Raw genomic sequence first — 22,436 nt, forward strand, 5'->3', positions numbered from 1 at the left:
CCAGTTTTGAAAATGTTTGACAAAAAGTTATACTTTCGTGCAATTACGTCGTTTTATTTTGGCATGAGGAAAAACGCGGTTGGAACAACGAAAAAGATATGCGACGTGCATAGCGATGGCGTAATTGACGACAAAAACGTTCCGGTAAGTCTGTCAAAATTGCTAACGATGAAACGTCCGCATTAATCGAAAATAATCCACGTTACGATATATCGGGTATGATTTAAGTGAAATAATTATAGTTTTATTTTTTCCGCGTATGGCGAATTACGATACGTCCCGTTAAAATGAAATAAAAATAGCTTTTGCCTCTCGCATCAACGATAAAAGATACGAAAGATATAATTTTACGATTAAGTCGAAACGATTATCTCATTTGGTTCAAGGAAATGACACTCGAGCCCTAAACTGTCGCAAGTATCATGCTTGTTTCGCATTCCGATAAACATTCTTCATAGCGATAAGCACTCGTGAAATCCTAACGATAAATCCTTGAGAGCATTTCGAATAAGATCAAGTTCACGCAATCGATTGAAATTCTAGAATAACGAACGTATCCGTGTCCAACGGGCGGTCAATAATATCGTACCGGTCGATTTTACGATAAGAGAGGCTTCCCTCTTTACCAATCTTATCGTATCGTGTAGGGAACGGTAGGACTGCTACTATCAAGAATGTAATTGATATAAATTTGAACGTTTCGTATGTTGGTCGTTGACGATCAATCGAGAAGGTATGGTGTTGTTACCATTAATGTATGCGTTATAACGAATTAATATAAATAAATATATATATATATATATACACGTGCGTGCATATATGCATATTATTATTATTTGTATCAATATATGGGAATAACTGAAATTATGGCATTTTTAAACCAATGACGAGACAGCGAGCTCTTTACCTATCGGCTCGTTATAACACGCTCACGAATCTTATTTTATTACCGTTTCATAATAAATGTTTATAATTCGCGTTGAACATTTAATATTGAATACGTATTTAATAATCGATAAATAACTTTATACAAACACTTAAATTAAATTTGACAATACGATCGATAATCAAACGTAATGATTGTGATTTATAATTTCTACCAATATCAATACTAATATATCATTCTACATGTCATTTCGTACGATCGTAACAGAGGCATCGTACGAGAGGCTTTAACGATTACCGAGAGAGCGAACTTTAAAGGGAAAAGATTTATCGATAAAATCCGAAAGATGGCAACTCGGTCGTTCGGTATTTTTGCTTAAGAGACGAGTGACGGGAAGAGGGCATCGTTGGCAAGAGAGCCTTTTCCGAGCAGTAAACAACATGGCTGGTTTACTTTCGTGCGCGGGTTATGTCGTCCCCGTCATTTCGTCGAGAAAACGTCTCTTCGCTATCTTCGACCACTAATAGCCACTCGTGGTAAGTAAGCATTTCGTTCACCGAACGACCGAGTTTTAATCTCAACGCGGATAAAGGTTCGACGAAAATCAATTTTTAATGCCTACGTTCGCGACTTTTCACCTATGTAAGCAGACCGTATGTTCCTATTTCTCGGTCTTCGATGACACCGTACTGGCTTCGAATTTACCAATATCACTGTTCAGCTAGCGGACTTTAACGACTTGGAATCTCGTACAAGCATATCGGGGCGAAGTTTACGCGTTTTTCCTCGTTTCCTTGTTTATATACCGTTAAAAATAACATTACGACGCTCTCTCTCTCTCTCTCCCTCCTTTCTTCTCTTTTCTTCTCTTTCTCGATCCGTTCGATTCGTACACGTAACATCGAATCGCGAAACCGTTCAATTCGCCGACGTTCCAACCTACTTGGATCGTTTTCGCATTCTCCTCTCGATACTTTCCTTTGACAGTTGGGATAGTTTAGCCGATATCTACGATAGCGGGACGGATCTATGTGTAACGACGTTTCCATTTATCGCGTGGCAAGTTTTACATGGAACGACACATTCGTACCGCCCAACGGTTATCCGTCAACGAGTCTCGTACCTCCTCTCTCTCTCTCTCGCCCCTCGGCCGTCGGACCCCTCGCTACTTTCCTCTCCGCTTTCCTTTCCCCCCGTCCTCGCCATTACCACTCCTTGGAAGCTTTTTTCGAAGCGACAGATTTCTTTTTTGCGGAGAAACGTCGTACGTCCACGGACGTTGTCTCCGCCCTTCCTTCGTTCCTCCTTCTCGCTTCCTTTCTTCTTTCCTTCCTTCGCCTTTTTACCATCATCGTTGAATACGGTTTTACGTCGAAGCTGCGTTCACCACCTCTCCCTCGAATCGTATCCGACTTCAGCGACCGACACGGAAAAAAAAAGAACTAGAAACGCGTTAGGGGAAGACCGTCCCCCTTCTCTCGATTTATCGTTCGGTGTGTATGTTAGTAAATAGCTACGTTCTATTCCCCTCCCTCCCTTCCTCCCTCGCGTCGTTAGAACGCGTAGATCGAAGAACCGAGCTGACATTTAGATAATGTACGATCGTTAAACGTTTGAGTGGCACGCAGCGCGATCGTACTACTCGCATTCTACGTCGATAATCGACTTTCATTGTATCGCCGATATATACGTTTTAAACCGTTATAATTCACTTTTTTTCTATAGTTTTTACAATTATACAATGTGAAAATCACTCCTATCCGTATCGTGATATACCGATCGTAGCTTATAATTAAAAGAAGCAAAGGAAACGTTCGAAACGTCAAATATGAAGCAACGATTAAAAGTTGCGTGTACGAATTGGGGGAAAAGAAAAAAGGATGAGACTCGATACGTATGAGACTTGATAGTTGCATAAAGTTACGAAGGTTTAACGATAAACTTGCAGTATGATTTAGTACCGATACAATTTATATTTAGAAAAAAGTTAATCCTCGGATAAGAGATAACAATTAGGTTTATGGCAAAACATGAAAATAAAATTTACGAGTACTAAAAAACTAAGAATACGTCTACGAGTTTGCGATTCGAAAAGTTACATAAAGCTACGGACGATTAAATTATTAAATAGCCTACTTAACTACTTTTAGCAAATCATAACTGCATCAATGCTCGGTGCTTATCTAATCGACGGAACTGAAAAAAATATTACAAGCAGGAAACTACTCGACCGTACTCTTTGGCAGTTCTGGATATTGAAAGGAAACGTGATCGCGCAACTTGGAATTTTTCGATTGTTAATTTGCAATGACCCAGGGCACTTAAAAGGTTAATCTTTGCGGAGCAGCTCGCATGAATTCAATACGTGTCCCTTACAATAACGAAACGCACGATTCGTAGAGACGGATCAATTACGCACACGTATGTACATGCATATGCTCCAATACTTTTTCTACGAACGACTACAAATCTATAAGCCAATACGTTATTCCATTGGAAAGTACGGCGGCTAAATAATAGATACCAATGTATGATTTACTTCTTGATATAAATTGATATTTATACTTATTGTACAAATATATATTCAAAATATGAAATTGTGAATAGATAGAGTACATATAGGTACGCAATTTGTTTTCCTGCTCGAATTCTTCTTTCCAAGGTAATAATATCGACTATTGAAAAAAACGAAAATATTAATAATTCTTTCTTTTTTTTTTTTTTTAAATTCACCCTTTCAAATCTTAATCGATAGTTTGAACGACTATCAAAACAGCGTAACACCTTTTTTCTTTTTAACACTAATAGGAGATTTGTCGTACGAGATCGTCGTGTTGCTTGACGATCGAAAAACTGCTTTGGATCCCATTGTATCGTACGTATGCTGTACGACGAGCTGTATTTCTGTAACACTTGGACGAGTAAGATAAGTTATTTTATATACTTTTGTCTCTCGTTAAACGACAGGTAAATATACCAGGTGATAAAACAAAGGAAAAGAAGAACTTTTTATTTCTAACACGACTATCGAACTTTACTTTTATTTTCTCGCTAAGATAACGTAGGTATTTAACAAACGATTCGAGCGTAGTTAGATAACTTTGAAAACACGAATATTATGAATTATTTTTCTTCGCGGTGACGAAGCTCTTTAAAAAAAAATGTATCATCCGATAGTGATATTAATATATTCTCATTATCAACGCTAAACAAAACGATAGACACGAGATAACACTTCGATACGTATATCTCTCGCGTACAGTGAAACGTCCTAAAAAGTAATCACAACGGCGGTGTGTAAGTGAAAACTACACAGCGTTAGGTGCGTGCGTACTCAAAGAATTTTCAAGCGAGTTCTTCTCGAGAAGAAGCGATTTTGTTGTTTCTGAGCTTTATCTTATTCCGAACAGTATTCTTTTCAGTTATCGGATAAAATCGAAAGATGGCCGAATTTTCAAGAATCGATTTTACTCATTTTTAGCAGCAAAAAAAATTGCGCAATACGTACCTATGTGTGCTCTACATATTTCCAGAGTTACGTAATTTCCTGAAATTGTGGATCGAGTGATTTGAAAAATTAGCAGTGAAATTAAATATTATCAGATAAATATACTCGGAATTACACGTGATGTCACACGAAATGCTAATCCGTTACCTAGAGCCTAGATTGTCCATAATACATGTCGAGCGAGGCACTTGAATCAAGTTACCCGAATAACTTGGTTATTTTTTATTTTATGGAAAGAATGTTCGGAAAGTTAACGCTGTTTCCAGGGACACGTCTGACGGTGCATATTGCTCTCGAAAAACAAAATATATGTATAAAATACGTTTGCATTGGTTCATACATATATATATGAAAAAAAATATGACCGAGAATACAGTCCATTTTCCTTTTCAACCCTTATATCTAACTTTTACGAATAAAAGATATGGCTCGTTACGGTGCATGAATCATCGGATAAAAATATTTTGCGAACTAATCGTTTCTCGACGTTGTATCCTAGTATTTTTTTTTATTCAAAATGACACAAGAAATCAATTCCTGCGAAAAGAAGCGTAGATCGTACGTTAAAAAAAAATTTCTACGATCTTCGTCGCGTACAAAAAATGGCCTTGAGAAAACATTTTTCTTTTTTCCGTCGTCAGACACGTCCCTTGAAAAGCGTGAAATTTCATCTTGAACATTTTGCCCATAAAACTCTGTTAAAAATAACAGAGTTAATCGAGCGGGCCCTTTTACGTGCCTCGTCCTGCGTATCTCGATCGTTACATGTTATGCGCGGTAACGTGAGAACTGGAAATTATTTCTCCCATTGCGATTGTTATACGCCGTAGTCACGATTCTATATAAATAAGCTATAAATTACATAATGATAGATGACAATCGATGATATACTCATATCTAACTAAAATTTATTTATTTGGCATAGTCATTTTTTAATCTTTTACTTTTGTGCAAAAACTATAGTTTTTTTTTCCCGCGAAGTAACGTAATGGATAAAGATTAGATACAAGAAACGTGCATTTATCTTGGAATGACATAGCACAACGATAAGTATAATCACACGATAAATCCATGAAGCGTATTACAATGGTTTGTTGTACGAACGCTTCTGCTAGTAATTACCGATAGATTTTTATGATTAAGGATTCATTAAAAAGACAAAACTGCATCGCTTTTTCGAGGAGGACTAAAGACAATATTTGTGTCGAAATTGATCTCGTTTCTTCGTATTTTATTTTTCGAACGAATCCTTGGTCTTTAAACTCGGAAGAACTTACGATAAATAGCCTTAATTGCGAAATTATATAGTAATAGTCCACGACGTACACGTATTGAAAGAGCATGCATTAACGAAGCAACAGGTATCAAAAGTACAGACAATAAAGAAATCCTTGGACGTTCGGAGTTTGAAATAAAAAGTCGTAAGAATACGAACGGCACGTAATTGAAATTATTCGATAAAGGCGAAACGTTCCTTCGGTGCAACGAAAACAAACGTAGAAACGGAATAATCAGTTTTGAAGTAGCTCCGCTACTTCAACGTTCGAGCGATAGACACAGCCCTGTATCGTTCGAAAGATGCGTTTTAACGGAGGATTCCGATTCGACCTCGACGATCGTTCGATCTTTCTGCAAATTTCTTTGAACTTTTTATAACTCGATCTGTTGTCCATTTCTAACAAAAAGTGATATATGAGTTACATTATATCGAGTATAACTTTTATTCAACGAGCACTAAATTTACGGGTAACGCAGCGATTGCGATACTTTTACGACGAAGAAATAAGATTAAAAAAATTCAGACTTCGAAGTTGCACGAAGTTATAAATGGTGAAAAAAAAAAAAGTAACGTTCGAGAGCAACGATCGTCTCTTTCTTCGAAAGACTTCTTAGATCGATAGAGAGATAACTACGTCGCGATGAAACGTCTCTCTCGCTTCGCCTTTTAAAAAATCTTCGATCTTGGCGCATCAAAGAAAAAAGGGATCAGGACGCGCCGAGATACGTGGAAAAATGCTAAGGGAAGGAAGCAAAAAAGATGGAAAAAAAGGACACGTGGAGGAGCGATCCTTGAACAACCTTAGCTCGGTCGCATCGATCCATCGTAGCGGAACTTTGAATAATAGATATTCTTCGTAGCCCGTACAAGAGTGGGTACAACACCGGTGAGCGACGAATCATAACCCTCCTCCGTCCCTTTTTTATGAATTATTAAATTCGTTAATGAAAGTAGGAAATTTGTTGGAAATCACGTAAATTTGTATACGTACACGTACGCGTATACTCGATATTAAAAGTCCGTCCGAGTGTCCATCGGTAGCGATCCGTCAACGACAGCAGGTGGATTCGTCTGAAGAGGTAATCGGAGGGCGCGTGGACGATCGCGTTCGGGAGAGACAGAGAACGAAACGGCGAACGAGTCGGCATTATTGGGTTTTGCGCTCGATAGGGGTACGTCACGTCAGAGGGAACGAATTCGCGTCTTATTTCTCTTCCAATTATTTTACCCCCGCTTTCCATCGTGAGAAATCATAGGCAGCGGCCTATGCGTCTGACGTGGTTCGTTTCCTCGCGATCAAACGACGACTAACGCTTGCCATTGGGAAGCCTTGACCGTCGTTGAAAGACCAATCACGAAGACTCATCGAGTACGGCTCGATTCAAATTTTAAAACTTTCTCCCTTTACATTTTTTATGCTCGACGTTGAAGATAATTTTCGTCCATAACGATAATTCTAACTTTTATTCGGTTACGAATGAAAGCGAGCCTTGTCGTCGGACGAAACGTATATCCTATTTGTCCTAAAGGGGGGATACGCTCGCCCTTGACCGCCACCGCAACGATACACTCCTTACTCGCGCTTCGCGCGAAAGCGATATCGCTTACAGACGGCTACAGTCCGATACGATGTGTCTCGGCAACTTTCAAAGAGGTACGCTGTCTTGAATCATTGATAAAAGCCGTAGTTTCGACGTGGTACGAGTTCGAGCTACTTTTTAACTGCGACGTCGAACGAAACAAAGGTCGACTCGAACTACGAGCCGATGACCAAAAGTACCTATAGTCTCTTCCTTTCCCGTAGAAGATAATCAACTAACCGTTTATATCTCGAGTGTCTCGTCGATCGAGTCATCTTCTTGCGATATTTCGAGCGATATTTCTTCCATCGGCGATCTCGTTGCTTACTGCGATCTGTTCCTCCTAATTCGACGAGATACGAGATCGATTCGAAACGTATATTCGAGTGAACACGTATGAAATTATTTTAGAAAAAGGGGCCACGGTCGAAAGTAAATCGTTTCAGCGCGATCGGACAATCTCGTACGATCTCAACGCGCGCTAAATAATTATTCGCGTTACCGTGGCGGTAACGTTGAAAGGTACGATATCCATCATTGGCCATGCCGCGCCCTCCGCTATCTCCGGCCCTACCCTTCGGTCACCGCAGGTGGGGTTTGGTTCTTCCATTAAAAGTCGCACGTTCTTTTTCTCTCTCGACTAGGACGACGGACGGTTGCACGGTAATGGACACTTTTGGAAGTAACTCAAAGCCCAACCTAGTCGTGCATCATTTGCCAGGGAATCGCTGGTAATCGTGTCATTAAAGGAGCGTCCGAGCGACCGTAGAAAAATAGTTTCGATGGACGAAAGACGATCGCGTTGTTATCTCCCTTAGATACGTGTAGCGTCCTAGTCGCGTCATTTCCCAAGGTTGCAATCCATTATAAATGCATAAAGAGAATAGAGACTTGCGTTGTTATACGTGTGCATACGTTTCTCTTTCATCGAGCTCGAGCGTATGTACGTACGTAAATATGTAAGACGAACGTGGGGAAGTAGTCGAAAAGTCGAAGGATCGTTTACGTAATAGATCACGGGTCGTAACGAGGGAATCAGGGGGGTGTTTTTCAAAGGGCACCACGATTCCCAGGCGACCGCTTTCGCTTTACTCGTTGTCATCGAATACCTCCAGCCGATGGAATCTGACTTTTTCGTTGGCACGTCTCTCGCCTTTGACGCTTTTTACATCGAACGTTTAATGTCGGAGATGGAAAGAGGAAGATGTCTACTTTCTAGGCGATACTCGTCAAATGTCAATGTTCCTCGAACCGCGTTCTGATCTGTAAGGCCCTCGCGAGCATAACGAAGCTTTTTAAAGGAGGGTGAGTCGTGGTAACGCGCGTCGAAGAGGAAAGTAACGCGACGCGCCGTCGCGGCGGCGGCGGCGGCGGCGGCGGCGTCGGCGGCGGTGCCGGCGGCGGTGGTTCTTCGGTCTCTCGGCTCCGCGGTGATCGCGGCGCGCATTAGTACCGAAGTTCGCAAGTTAGAGACTGGACGCTCGTTTCGAACGTATCTCGAGGAACGGTGAACGCGAGCGCGACCGCTACACGCACGTGTCTTCTCGCATCTCGGTGCGACAATCGGAGCTCGTCGTCCTCGCGTCTCGAAAGAAATCTCTCGATTCGGAGGCCTTGACCCGTTACACCACTTACCCGATCGCCCCCTCGTCAGTCCGCGAATTCGCGGACGCGCAAATGCGCGAGCGCGCGCGCGCGCTCGCCTTACCTCGGCGCGATGCTCCAAGACGAAAGGAGATCTTAAATTTGACTCGAAGAACGAATCTCGATCTTGAATCCACCGGTACCCTCTTCCTCTACCTCCTCCCGTCCTTGGGCGGGCGCGATAAATGAGAGACCTTTACTATGCCAAGAGATGAGTCTTCTCCGTTCACAAGGTAAAGTCTCGCTTTATGGTTCTATCGTTCCTTATTTTTTTTTCTTACAACTGCCGAATACGATTCGAAGATTCGTTTTTGCGTTTCTTGGCGATAGGCCAATCGTCGTCGTCGCGCGTACGCGCGAGATGATCTTTACCGTGCGATCGAGGAATGATCTCGTTAAATGGACTCGTACGTTTAACGTTATCGCGTAAAATCGATCTAAGATCGGGACTCCGTTCGCGACGATTTTCCCTAAAATTATTATCTTTGACGAATTACTCGATCGAAAATGTATATGAATCTTAGAGAAGCTCCCAGGGAGCTTCGTGATTTCTTTGTGGCAGACGTAAGGATCTATAAATAAAGTTGGACGGTTCTGGAATAGATTCTTATTCCGATTTCTGACGCGTATTAATTAGAAAGAAGCATCGAGGAGTTGAAAAGAACAAAGGAACGATGTATGGATCTCGGTCACGCGACGAACTTGTCGTTTTAATTTTGCGCCGACACGCGCGTTATGCTTTTTCATTACATCTCTTTCCGAAACGAAAAGTATTTTCGACCGTCTCGAAGAACTCGTCGTCGGAGGATCTTTAGAGATCACCGAGATTGCCGTGAGAAAAACAAACGATGACTAGCAGTTGCGCTAAAGTCTGCTGTCACATTAATTTCGTTATCTCGATTGTTTTACGAGGCATGATGATTCGCGTTATGATGTATATATATATATATATATATATACACACACACACATATACACGTATGCATGTATCGTACGTACATATATATATCGATTCTATCTCACGGAACGTCTTATCAAACTCAAATATTCGCGACGACCGAAGCAAAGATTCTCGTAGCTTCGTTTTTTCGAAAGGGCGAAGCGGTCCGTCGCGCTAGCCTTGGATCATCTCCAACGGCTCGGTCGAGAATCTCTGCAACCGTGCGTCGAACTCGGCGACTTTTCAGATTTCGCTCTTGCGGGTATAGGACGTCGTACGTGTGTCGGATCGTTGCTTCGTTGGCGGAGCGCGTCGCGATCGAAAATTTCAAAGTCGCGGTCGTACGCTCTAATGGCAGAATCGATCGGTGAAAACGACAAGGAAATTTCACACCGAAGAACTCTTTCTTTCTCTTCTGTTTTTCTTTAGAGTCGCTCTTCGTGAATCGCAAATTTCATTCCACGCATGGCGTTAACTCAATTAGCACGAGGGAGACGATAAAGAGCGCGTTAAGGCCTCATTCATAGACGGACAGCTGAAACCTTCGAACGTCAGCGAGATCGGACTACGTTCAAAGCCGTTCGCGTAGAAAAGTTGAGAACGAGACGAATCGAGAGGTCGGCATGTATAGATAGATTTCGATCGAAGAAATATCGAAACGGGAGGAGAGTCGTATCCTTCGAGATATATGCGCGCGTACGCATTATATACCGTTTCTCTTCTTACATCAGTTTGCTTTCTTGACATTGTTCGGTGACGCGCGACCAGTTATCGCGACTATGTACAGAACGTTAGATACTCGTATTTGCACATGTCTCGGATATATCTCTACAGATATATCTACGCGAATCTACTTATACGACGCGAGAAAAGAAAAAACGACGATATCTATCTTTGGAAGTAAGAGAGCGTACGTCGAAAGACATCGTTTCTCGATTTATTTTCTCGAAATTCGACATTGGAGTAAGACGCGCCCGAAAACGATAAAACGCAACTACGCGCGTAATCGCGATCCTTTTGTCGCGCGTCCTTTCATTTGCGTGGCTTTACATAACCGCGTCGATGATTTACCAGTTTGTACCATCCTCGTAGCGTCAGCTCGAAACGCGTTACGCTATTAAACCTCGTCTCGAAAAGATGCGTCGTTAATTCGTCGATGTAATTTATTCGAGAGAACAAAAACGGAGAGAGAGAGAGAGAGAGAGAGAGAGAGAGAGAGAGAGAGAGAGATTGAAAGATCTTTTCCATTGCTAGAACGAGGAACATCGTCGATCGTCGTCTATAATTATTCGTTTCTATTTCTCAATCCTTTCCGCGAAATAAGATGACGCGTCGTTTCGCTACATGGAGATGCCCAGTGTGGAATCTATATTTATGATGCAACGATAGGAAGTATAGATACGGCGGTATACGTCGGGTACGTCGAGGGATTGGAGTTTACGTTTGGTGGGGACACGTCAGTCTTGCGGAAAGTTTGCTATTCGAATCAAGGATTCTTGAATGCGTAACGAAAACAGTAGATAGTACGGGTTTTAGCCGGATCGACCGGATTGCATCTTCCGTTTACGTCGGTACGATCGAATCGTGCGATAAAAACGACGGTATCGTATAAACCTAATCGCACGTCGGAATGCGGTTGAGCTAACAGTTTCTCATTTGTCCAACAGCGAGGGAAGAGAAGGCGGAAGAGGAGGAGAACTAGCGCGGAGGTCGACAATTTCTGCAGGAAAGAATCGGTTTTGGAAAGAAGAGGAAGAGGAAGAGGAAGAAGGAGGAAAGAAAAGAAGAACGGTAATAGCGGCAACGGGAATAAGTGGAAGAAGGAGATCGGTTTCGGCGATAATCATCGGGAGCCATATCTTTCCGACGTGGAGAAGAACGCAGAGGAGCTTCGGCGGTAGTATCGAAGGAAGAAGGATAAGGTGGTCCTGGAGGTGGAGGTGGGATCGGTCGAAAGACGACGACGGCGGCGGTGGCGGTGCTGGCGACGGTGGTGGCGGCGCCGACGAAAACGACGACGGCGGTGGTAACAAGAGGGTAGGCCGGAGGTGACCATTCACCCCACATGGACGCCACCCTCGAGAAACCACCCATATCCTCAAAAGTGGATATCTTATCGCCATTATATCGCCAGGAAATATCCGAGCGGAGCGCGAGAGAAGCGCGACGCTCGAGGACGATAGTTCCTCTTCTCCTCGGCCGTTCTTTGGCCTTTTTTCGAGGATTCGTCGCCGTTCCGATAACGACGACGACGAGGACGAGGACGAGGACAGCGACGACGACGACGACGACGGCGACGACGACGACGACGACGACGACGACGACGATACGTCAGGCGAATTACCGCCCTCGAACGCAAACTTTTACTTCTCCTTATTTCGCTGGTACCAACGAGGACGACGGCGACGGCGACGGCGACGGTGACGAGGACGAGGACGCGTCGACATCAAACACGTTTCATGCGTTTATTACGATACACGCATCGACACGCGTTGTCGTCGTTGTCGTCGTCGTCGTCGTCACGCATGTAAAAGGCATATCGATAGACTCCGTCCAAAAGAGCCTAATCAACAGTTTTAACGAGCCTAATTCGCCGACGAAAAATGTCGCGCACCGCATCTACGCGTCCCATGCAAGGTAAGTTCCTTTTTTTTCTCTTTTCTTTCTTTTCTTTTCTTTTTTGTTCCTTTCAAGACCTCTCGATGCTCGATGATTCTTTTCTCGTTTTAAGAAGATGAGATTGGATTGATAGACGCGTATCCTATCCGACGTCGCTCAAAAATTCGCGCTTCGGCTCGAGTCGTCGCTAACGCAGCGATCTTCTTTATCTGTCGTGGGCGTCGACGTCGGTCTTGACGTCCATGTCGCTTTTGGCGTCGGCGTCGGCGTCGGCGTCGGCGTTGGCGTCGGCGTCGGCATCGGCATCGGCATCGGCGTCGGCGTCGGCGTCGTGGTTCGACGTTGGCGTAAGCGTCGTGACACGTGGCGCCGTCGAGGGGCGACGCCTCAAAGTCTCTCGACGGCCGTCGAACCGTAATCTCATCGACGAGTTCTGGAGCCTTGCTACGTCGTGTTACGGACATCGAGAAAAAGAGAGAGAGAGAGAGAGAGAGAGAGAGAGAGAGAGAGAGAGAGAGAGAGAGAAAGAGAGTAAGAGAGAAATAGAGTAAGAGAACGAAATAGAAAGGTAGACGAGTGCTTCCAGTGTCTGCTTTGTGAAAATTGTCTCAAAGTCGTTTACGCGTACGATACTCCGACACGGGTGCCGCTGCTCCCTCATTTGCGCGTACCTCCACCTCCGTCTCCTTTTATTCCTCATTCTTCTTTTTCTCCTTTTCTCGTTCTTCTCTTCTCCCATTCCTCGTTCTCCAATTTTCATCGTTAGTGCTAGTGCCGTTGCTTTTGTCGCAAGTCGAAGGAAACAAGCGCGTTCGATCTCTGTATTGTACGTGCCGTCATGGAAACGTCATCGTAGTATAGTCATCATCGTCGTCTCCTACTCGGTGATCCTCATCGTGGAAGGCATTTACGAGAAAAGAAGAGTACATAAAGCCGGTGCGAACCGACATTTGCTTCCTTCGATGGGATCCTCGTGTTACGGGACATCGCCGCCGACGCCTGATATCGATCGTTCCTCTCTCCCTCCTCCTCCTCTTCCTCCTCTTCTTCCTCTTCCTCTTCTTCATCCTCCAACGATCCTCCTCCTCCCTGCTCGCTCACCTTTCTCGCCTCCCGTTTTTCGAGTCTAGCACGCTAGACAACGGAGTCCTGTTCCCTCGTAGCTTTTCGCATTTAACCATCGCTCGTGAGTCTGGATATCTTCTCGGACACATCATTCCCTTGTGGGTGATCGTTGCGTGAAAGACGACACGCTCGCGACGACGACGACGACGACGACGACGACGACGACGACGGCGGCGGCGGTGATGCACATGATCCTCCTTCGGGACGTATTTTCTTGTATGAAATCGAAAGGAGTCGTTTATCGCACCGTCTTTCGTTCCTAGAAACGCGTTCGCGCCAACCTTTTACTTTCTTGCGCAACGATGTTAGCATTGATACGCGCATCGACCGATTCATCGTTCTTTTATGATTTCGATCGCGTTTAAGTCGATCGCTCGCTGGAACGAGAAAACCTTATTTTCGATTCTTTGACGGTAGTATCCTTGCGGTTGTTGTCGTTGTTGCTGTTGTTGTTATTGTTGTTGTTATTGTTGTTGTTGCTGCTGTTGTTTAATAAACGAGCTATGCGATCGACTTTAAAAAAAAGCGTAGGGACGATTGACGCCAAATGTTTCTCCATCGAGTCGCTTTCCCGCATAAGTTTTTCAAATTGGCCTCGGTGTGGTGGTGGAACGCGTGTAGAAAAGGCTAGATACGTGTCACGTGAGAAGGAGATAGAGAAACGCAAGTGGCGCTGTAGATAGGTAGACGTCTCGAATCGCGGGATCTTTAAATTTTTGCGCTTTCTCGGGAAGGGTCGTCGAAAGGAATGAAACGCGTTAGAGCAAAGTCGTCAAATGGCAGTATCATTATCGGAGGAACAAAATAATCGTGCAAAAGGAAATATTTCGTAAAGGTCGTCGTCGGCCGTCAAACGTCCATCTCGGAGCCTCGTCGAAAAAAAAAGCATATTTCTCAGATCTCCGGTTTCTTACTCAAAGGGATATCGCGCGACGATGGAAAAGAGACATTAGCGCCTAATAAATCGGTCGGATCGCTCGGAAACCGACCAAAGGATATGTAAGAGGGAAGGGGACCTCTCAGAGCGGATCAGCGTGCGCTTAAAAATGCGCGTCTCTCGTCGCGTTCGCGGTTGTAAGACGAGTTGGGAAAGGAACGAAGAGAAAGTGGTTCGTGATACCTAGCGCGACGCAGGGCGCGGGACGTCCTTGGAGAGATTCATGCCTCGCGGAAGCTGCGATGATACGGACGGACGAAGAGGAGGGTCCAAAACGGGAGAAGAAGAATGTAAAAGGCGAGCCGGACATCGTCTCCTCGGCACCTCCTACGTGCCACGAAGACGAAGAGGTTGGCCATAGAGAGGGTTTATAGCTTGCGTAGGATAGACGATGAGCGTCGAGGTCGACACGCTGGAACTCGAAGTCTTCGAGGTGAGTCCTCCAAATTCTCGAGGACGTATACTCGAGTCGATTGCTCTTGCTGAATATTAGCACGAAAGAGAAGACTCGATGTACCAATGCCAAGTCGAATTCTTCAAAGAAACGAGGCTTCCTTTATACCAGTTTTCTCTCTCTCTCTCTCTCTCTCTCTCTCTCTCTCTCTCTCTCTCTCTCTCTCTCTCAACGATCGACGAAATTACAATCTTGAGAAAGATGATACTCAAGATTCCAAATTTATTGCCGATCTTTCCAGTGTCTGCCTCTTGCATCGGACTCTACCGCTTCCTGTCACGCGGCTCGTTTGGCACGCGCGTCAAACGTTACTCCAGTTTCCGCTCAGATTTTAAAAGTCACGTTTAAAGATTCCTTTATCGTTATAGCGAACGAATATATCGTGATAAGTACAATGAAAACGCATGGAATTCCATGGAGAATATAACGCGTCGTGCCAAACGATCTGTTTTCGATCGTATTTTACGCGTTCTTGCGTTATTCTAACTCTTCTTCGTTATGATGGGACGAAGGTAAAAGAGTGTGACGAGACCGATGTTACGGAAGGGAAAAGAACAACGACCACGACGACGACGACGACGACGACGACGACGACGACGACGAAGGCGACGACGAAGGCGAAGGCGACGGCGACGGCGACGGCAACGGCGACGACGAAAACGACGGCGGTGGCAGCGGCAACGGTAACTGTAACGGCAACGACGACGACGGTGACTGTAACGACAGCGACAACAACAGCGGCGGCGGCGGCGGCGGCGGCGGCGGCGGCGACGACGACGACGGTGACGGTGACGGTGACAACAACGACGAAGACGACGACGACGACGACGACGACGGCAGCGGCAGCAGCAGCGGCGACGGTAGCGGCGGCAAAAGGAGGAGCCATGTGCGCTGTGGACACTTGCATTCAAGATGGAAACGAAAGCCGTAAGAAGAAGCGAAAGCGGCGAAAAATGCGCAACAAGCCACAGCTGCAAGAGCAACAAGACCTATCGATTCACGCCGTATTGAATCTTCCATCGTCGTCCGAAGAGGTCGTCGAGGCGGTCGACGAATGCTCCAAAAGAGATTCGTCGAGCAGCCTTGGTGGTACCAGCAGGCACAATACCCTCAGGGAATCCTTGCTTACGGTACTGGGCAAGCTGGTCATATGGAAGGGCAGCAGGTATCGTTCCACAACGGCTGCTTCGTCCTCTTCCAGCGTGCCTCCGAATTCGCCACCTGCCACAGAATGTATCGGTCGTAGTACATCTTTTTTTTCTAGCGGTGAGTCCTTACCGCTAGTTAATCTCCTCACGAGAACCGTCTATCGAATCCGTCTCACGATCGCCTTGCGTCGAAAAATGTCACCTCAACGAGAAACGTCGGCGTTATTCTATCGAGAATCATCGAGCAATCGTCTTTTGTCGATTTACGAATATTCTTTTACATTAATGATATTATATTTTCCTTGCAGAAACAGAGAGGCGTATCCGCGCCAATAATCGCGAATACAACTCACAGTTTAATTATGCGGTAAGATCTAACTCTCGGTCTTATTCACGTCCCAGTAAAATTGATTTTATTTTTAATCGTGCGCGCATCGCCTAGAACAAGATACGACGATATAAGAGCGTCTTTTCTCTTTATAGAACAACTACATAAAGACGTCCAAGTATTCGGTTCTGACGTTCCTACCATTGAATTTGTTCGAGCAATTTCAGCGGCTCGCCAACTTTTACTTCCTATGCCTGCTGGTGCTTCAAATGATACCCGCCATATCTTCTTTGACCCCCATTACGACGGCTATACCGCTCATAGGGGTACTTATGCTCACTGCCGTTAAGGATGCCTACGACGACTTTGTAAGTAACGTTCTTCTTTACTTCTTTTCCTTCGTTTCTTTCGACGCTATCGTCAACGATGTCCTCCAAGCGCATTTTCTGAACCGACTCGTGTCAATTTCAGCAACGGCATAGCAGCGATTCACAAGTTAATAATAGAAAGTCGCACACGTTGCGTGGTACTAGCTTACGCGAAGAGAAATGGTCTCAGGTTCAAGTTGGAGACGTTATAAGAATGGAGAACGATCATTTTGTCGCGGCGGACGTTCTTCTTCTATCAACGAGCGAACCCAATGGTCTCTGTTACATCGAAACGGCAGAATTGGATGGGTCAGTAATAGTCGCCACGTCGTCGCGGATTCAACGATCCGACTTTGCACGACTTTCTCTTTCTCTTATTTCCTCGTTATTCTTTTAGGGAGACAAATTTAAAATGCCGGCAATGCCTGACCGAGACCGCCGAAATGATGGACAACCACGAATTGGTTGGTCAATTCGACGGTGAAATCGTTTGCGAAACGCCTAACAATTTGTTGAATAAGTTTGATGGCACGTTAACGTGGAGGGGACGCAAGTAAGAATAGAAAAGACGCCCCGTTGCAGTATTATCAGCTAGCGGAAACTACCTGATGATACCGTGGCGTTTGAGATATTAAAGAAATTGTTGGCTTTTGTGTTACAGATACGCGTTGGATAACGACAAAATCATATTACGAGGTTGTGTACTGAGAAATACACAATGGTGCTACGGCGTGGTCATCTTTGCAGGCAAGGATACCAAATTAATGCAAAACTCAGGGAAGACCAAATTTAAGAGGACCTCTATAGATAGGCTGCTGAATCTTCTGATTATCGGGATAGTGTTTTTCTTGCTTTCTATGTGTTTGTTTTGCATGATCGGTTGTGGTATTTGGGAGAGCCTCGTGGGTCGATATTTTCAAGTGTATTTACCCTGGGACTCGTTAGTGCCTAGCGAACCTTTAGGAGGTGCCACGGTGATCGCTCTCCTCGTATTCTTTTCGTATGCTATTGTATTGAACACAGTGGTGCCAATCAGTTTATATGTGAGTGTCGAAGTGATCAGATTCGTGCAATCGTTTCTGATCAATTGGGACGAAGAGATGTACTACGCGCCTACGAATACGCATGCCAAGGCTAGGACTACTACGTTAAACGAAGAATTGGGTCAGATAGAATACATCTTTTCTGACAAAACTGGAACATTAACGCAAAATATAATGACCTTTAATAAGTGTTCTGTGGCTGGTAAATGTTACGGTGACAGCGTAGACGAGGTTACTGGAGAAATCATCGATTTGAGCGAGGTGAGATACATTTTTAACGTATATGTAATCATCGCGTATCATCCTGTTCTTTGCCAAAGGCGCATCTATTCTGAATCTGTTCGTACACGACGTATGAAGACTCCTTTGTTAACGAAGAAACAAATTGTGCTTTACCTAGTGAATTATCTACTTTTCTCTCTATCTATCTGTACACACACGTACACGCGCGCGCGCGCGCGCGCACACACACACACACACAACTTTTTCTCTCTCTTTCTCCTCCTTCTGTTTCTCTTTATTTTATAGAGTTGCCAACTCGATCGTTTCTTTTCCTTACGTCGTCAATTTGTATTTGTTCGCGAGTTACTTATTTTTACATTCATATGTGGTGGCACAGTATGGTATGCAATACGATATAATTTGCTTGGACGAATTAGAAGACATATTTGACCTGAAAATTCGCGTGCTACCAGCGTGAAATTTTCTTCCTTTACCTCGAAATCCTGGATTTTATTATACATACCATTTACGCACTTTTCTCCAAAGTAATTCGATCAAATTTCAACGATTTTGACCGATTTTGACCGATTTTGACCGATTATTTTGTTATCAGCGCTGTCATATTTTTATTTTACTTTGCTAAATGCAAGTTGGATTCGGAGCACAACGAAGAAAGAAAACTGAAAAAATGTTGATAACAAAATGAAAGATAGAGATTATCTCTTTGTAAATCCATACTGTGCATAAGTTTTCGTGCACATCATTTAGCATGTGTGTGCTGCATGTAGACGGACAAAGCTGCACAAACTCCAACAATGCGATGGAAGAGCGGACAGGAATTTGTTCGTCAAGTTTATACTCCGCTTAGCGGTCCGAACGTACGTCTTCTGGAGCAAGCTGACAGAATGTCCAGTACAACACCAGAACCAGGAATCAGTGCCAGCCCAAAGCTTCAACACAAACCTTCAGTACGCATGTTCATATTCGACACGCATCTGCCAGCCATGCAAAAATTTTATTATACATGTTTTCTTCTTTCTGTCACTATGCTCTCTACACGTACTTTAATCCTCGGTAAAGTTAATTGCACATTGTTGTTTTTATATCAACGAGTAACAAGAAATATATATTTTTCATTCCAATTGCGTCGTGTAATAAAATTAGATGCATGTTTTACGTCGCTCTCACGCTCATCTCGTAAATACTTTTAAACTTTTCATACTCGCTCATGTTCTATTTTCTTGAATAATTCAAGGACTAGCCGACTAACACCATCCGTTCACTTTCGGCTATTTCGGCGAGCTCTTTATTATAAGATTGTAACAAGAGGTATATACTGCATATATGCATACGATCTGTGCTCTGGTATTTCTTTCTCATTTGGTTCTCTACGTACTAATAAAAATATACGATTTCTCTCTTCTTACTTCCTACTGGCTCTAGAGAAAACTTTACAAGAGAAATTATATTTTATATAATATCGTTTCTACCTTTGCAGATGATGCCACCCCTGGATTTTTCATTTAACAAGGATTACGAGCCCGAATTTAAATTCTACGATCCTGCGCTTTTGGAAGCAGTCAAGCAAGGCAACGAAGACGTTCACAGTTTCTTTCGCTTATTAGCGCTATGTCACACCGTTATGCCAGAAGAGAAGCACGGAAAACTCGAGTATCAAGCACAGTCACCGGACGAGGCGGCGCTCGTTTCAGCAGCTAGAAATTTTGGTTTTGTTTTCAAAGAAAGATCTCCCAATAGCATAACGATCGAAGTAATGGGAAAGCGCGAAGTATATGAGCTACTCTGCATTCTAGACTTCAATAATGTCAGAAAAAGAATGTCCGTAATATTGAGAAAGGATGGCCATCTCAGGCTGTATTGTAAAGGAGCAGACAATGTCATTTACGAACGTTTGAAGAAAGACAGCGATGAAATTATGTCAAAGACTTTGGATCACCTCAATAAATTTGCGGGTGAAGGTTTGAGAACATTGTGCCTTTCAGTGAGAGATTTAGATGAAAGCTTCTTTAATAATTGGAAACAACGTCATCAAGAAGCCGCACTGAGTCATGAGAATAGAGACGACAAATTGGACGCTATATACGAAGAGATAGAAAAAGATATGACGTTATTAGGTGCTACTGCCATTGAGGATAAATTGCAAGATGGTGTACCCCAAACCATCGCGAATTTAGGACTCGCTGGCATAAAATTGTGGGTATTAACAGGTGATAAACAAGGTAAATTTATGAGAACGATATATTTCATCTAGCGATCTTTGAAATGAATTTAAAGAGAAAACTTTCTGATTCGTACGAAACGATAGATCATTGCTCTTCTTCGTCATCCTTCGTTCCTCTATTTATGATTATCATACGTTTTATCTCTAATTTGTCTTCGATCGCTCTAATCATCCACCGTCGCCGCCGTTCACCCGTCTTTCTTTTCTCACAGAAACGGCCATCAACATCGGTTATTCGTGTCAACTGTTAACGGACGATCTTACCGACGTCTTTGTAGTAGATGCTACTACTTACGATGGGGTTGAAACTCAATTGACACGATATTTGGAAACTATCAAGACAGCCTCCAGCCACCAAAATCGGCCAACTCTCTCCATTGTCACATTCAGGTGGGACAAGGAAAGGTCAGGCAATTGAAAGAGATGGAGTAAAGTCTATTACCCTTTTTTCATATCTAATTCTGACTGATTAACATATTTCTTAAAAGATATACCTATACATTGAGTGTGTCACCATGTATTGTGTAATGCTTTCTTTGTCCGGTTTATGCCAAAGAATTGAAATGAAAAGAGCCAAGTCTTTTCCTTTCGAGAATACACTCCAAATTGCTCCTTTTTTATAGGCATATATATATATATATATATACACACACACACACATATATATATATGCGCTGAATATTAGCATTTCCTTGAATGAAACATTCTTGGGCATTTACCTGAAGGCATCCTAAAGGTATAACAAGAATTATATTGTGCTACAAACTTGCTTAGACGATGGTATGTGCTCTAGTATCATGTTTATACATTTTGATCCTGAAATCCTTTATTCTTCTTTCGTTAAAATAGTAAATATTAAAATGTATCTGCATGTGATTCGACAGCATCCAACCAAATCCTTGTATAAATTACAAAAGTTATCGGATTCTCTTCTCCGTTTGAATATTATTATCGTTATAAAGGAAGAAACGATATGCCCATTACCTGCTTGTCGAAGATAGTATTATACACTGCAGATGTCATAGTATGGTAGATTAGGTTTTAGATGTACCTACCAAGTGCAATATACGTTTCATTTAAAGTGTTTCATTGGAAACAAAAAAGTGTAAAATTTATAAAAGATAACGACGACGACTACTATGATGCTTGATACTCACTCCTTCTCTTTCTGTATGCTTAACATTAATCCTAGAAATAATTATTATAACAAAATTTTTCGAATTATGTTGCTTATGTCACATTCTTGTTTCTTGTAGAATCTAATACTGTGCACCATGTTTATCGTTAAAATTTAATGTATATTATCTTTTACCTTGGAGATCAATCTCTTCCAAGTATCCTGAATCAAATTGTGAATGATGAAAAAATTACAAAATCCTTTTACTTGATAATACCAAAGTTTTTGATTATCTTTATACTTTAATGATTTCACGATTATAAAATTATTTGCGATTAAAGAGTAAGACCCTTTTCTTTCGAACTAATATTTTTTTGTATACAGCAGTGATACGGAATATAATCCGAGTAGAGACGAGCAGGACGAACATGAGATGGAGCAAGCTATGGGTTTTGCAGTGGTTATCAATGGACATTCCTTAGTGCACGCGTTGCATCCACAACTTGATCAACTTTTTCTAGAAGTATCGAGCCAATGTAAGTTTAATAGTAGCAAATACATATTTGCCAAGTCAGCCACGTTCATCGATCATTCGATCTTTGTAGGTAAATCTGTGATATGTTGTCGCGTAACACCTTTACAAAAAGCAATGGTCGTTGAATTGATAAAGAAGAATAAAAATGCGGTTACTCTGGCAATCGGAGATGGAGCTAATGACGTTTCAATGATAAAGACGGCTCATATTGGCGTTGGTATCAGTGGACAGGAAGGACTGCAAGCTGTACTAGCTTCTGATTATTCGATAGGGCAATTTAGATTCTTAGAAAGATTATTGCTTGTCCATGGCAGGTGGTCGTATTATAGAATGAGCAAGTTCCTTAGATACTTCTTTTATAAAAATTTTGCATTCACTCTCTGCCATATCTGGTTCGCCTTCTTCTGTGGATTCAGTGCACAGGTACGTCCGATAATTTTTATTAAGCTGGCCGTTGATTG

At 43.1% G+C, this 22,436-nt stretch overlaps 1 protein-coding gene across 13 annotated transcripts in view; it reads left to right on the forward strand.

Annotated features, from left to right (window-relative positions):
• LOC127071963 (phospholipid-transporting ATPase ID) overlaps positions 1 to 22,436 on the forward strand; it is a 27,847-nt gene continuing 5,411 nt past the window's right edge. For 2 of the 13 annotated variants that reach the window (XM_051011848.1, XM_051011849.1), the window contains exons 1-12: positions 12,805 to 14,868; positions 15,485 to 16,238; positions 16,429 to 16,487; positions 16,604 to 16,816; positions 16,920 to 17,125; positions 17,214 to 17,369; positions 17,478 to 18,120; positions 18,870 to 19,049; positions 19,580 to 20,321; positions 20,536 to 20,728; positions 21,825 to 21,976; positions 22,046 to 22,398. In XM_051011848.1, coding sequence (XP_050867805.1) covers positions 14,761 to 14,868; positions 15,485 to 16,238; positions 16,429 to 16,487; positions 16,604 to 16,816; positions 16,920 to 17,125; positions 17,214 to 17,369; positions 17,478 to 18,120; positions 18,870 to 19,049; positions 19,580 to 20,321; positions 20,536 to 20,728; positions 21,825 to 21,976; positions 22,046 to 22,398 — 3,759 coding nt within the window. In that variant the 5' untranslated portion in view covers positions 12,805 to 14,760. The other 11 variants (XM_051011846.1, XM_051011859.1, XM_051011855.1 and 8 more) reach the window with 11 other exon arrangements.

Source organism: Vespula vulgaris, chromosome 24 (genome assembly GCF_905475345.1).
Source record: "Vespula vulgaris chromosome 24, iyVesVulg1.1, whole genome shotgun sequence".
Lineage (NCBI taxonomy): Eukaryota > Metazoa > Arthropoda > Insecta > Hymenoptera > Vespidae > Vespula > Vespula vulgaris.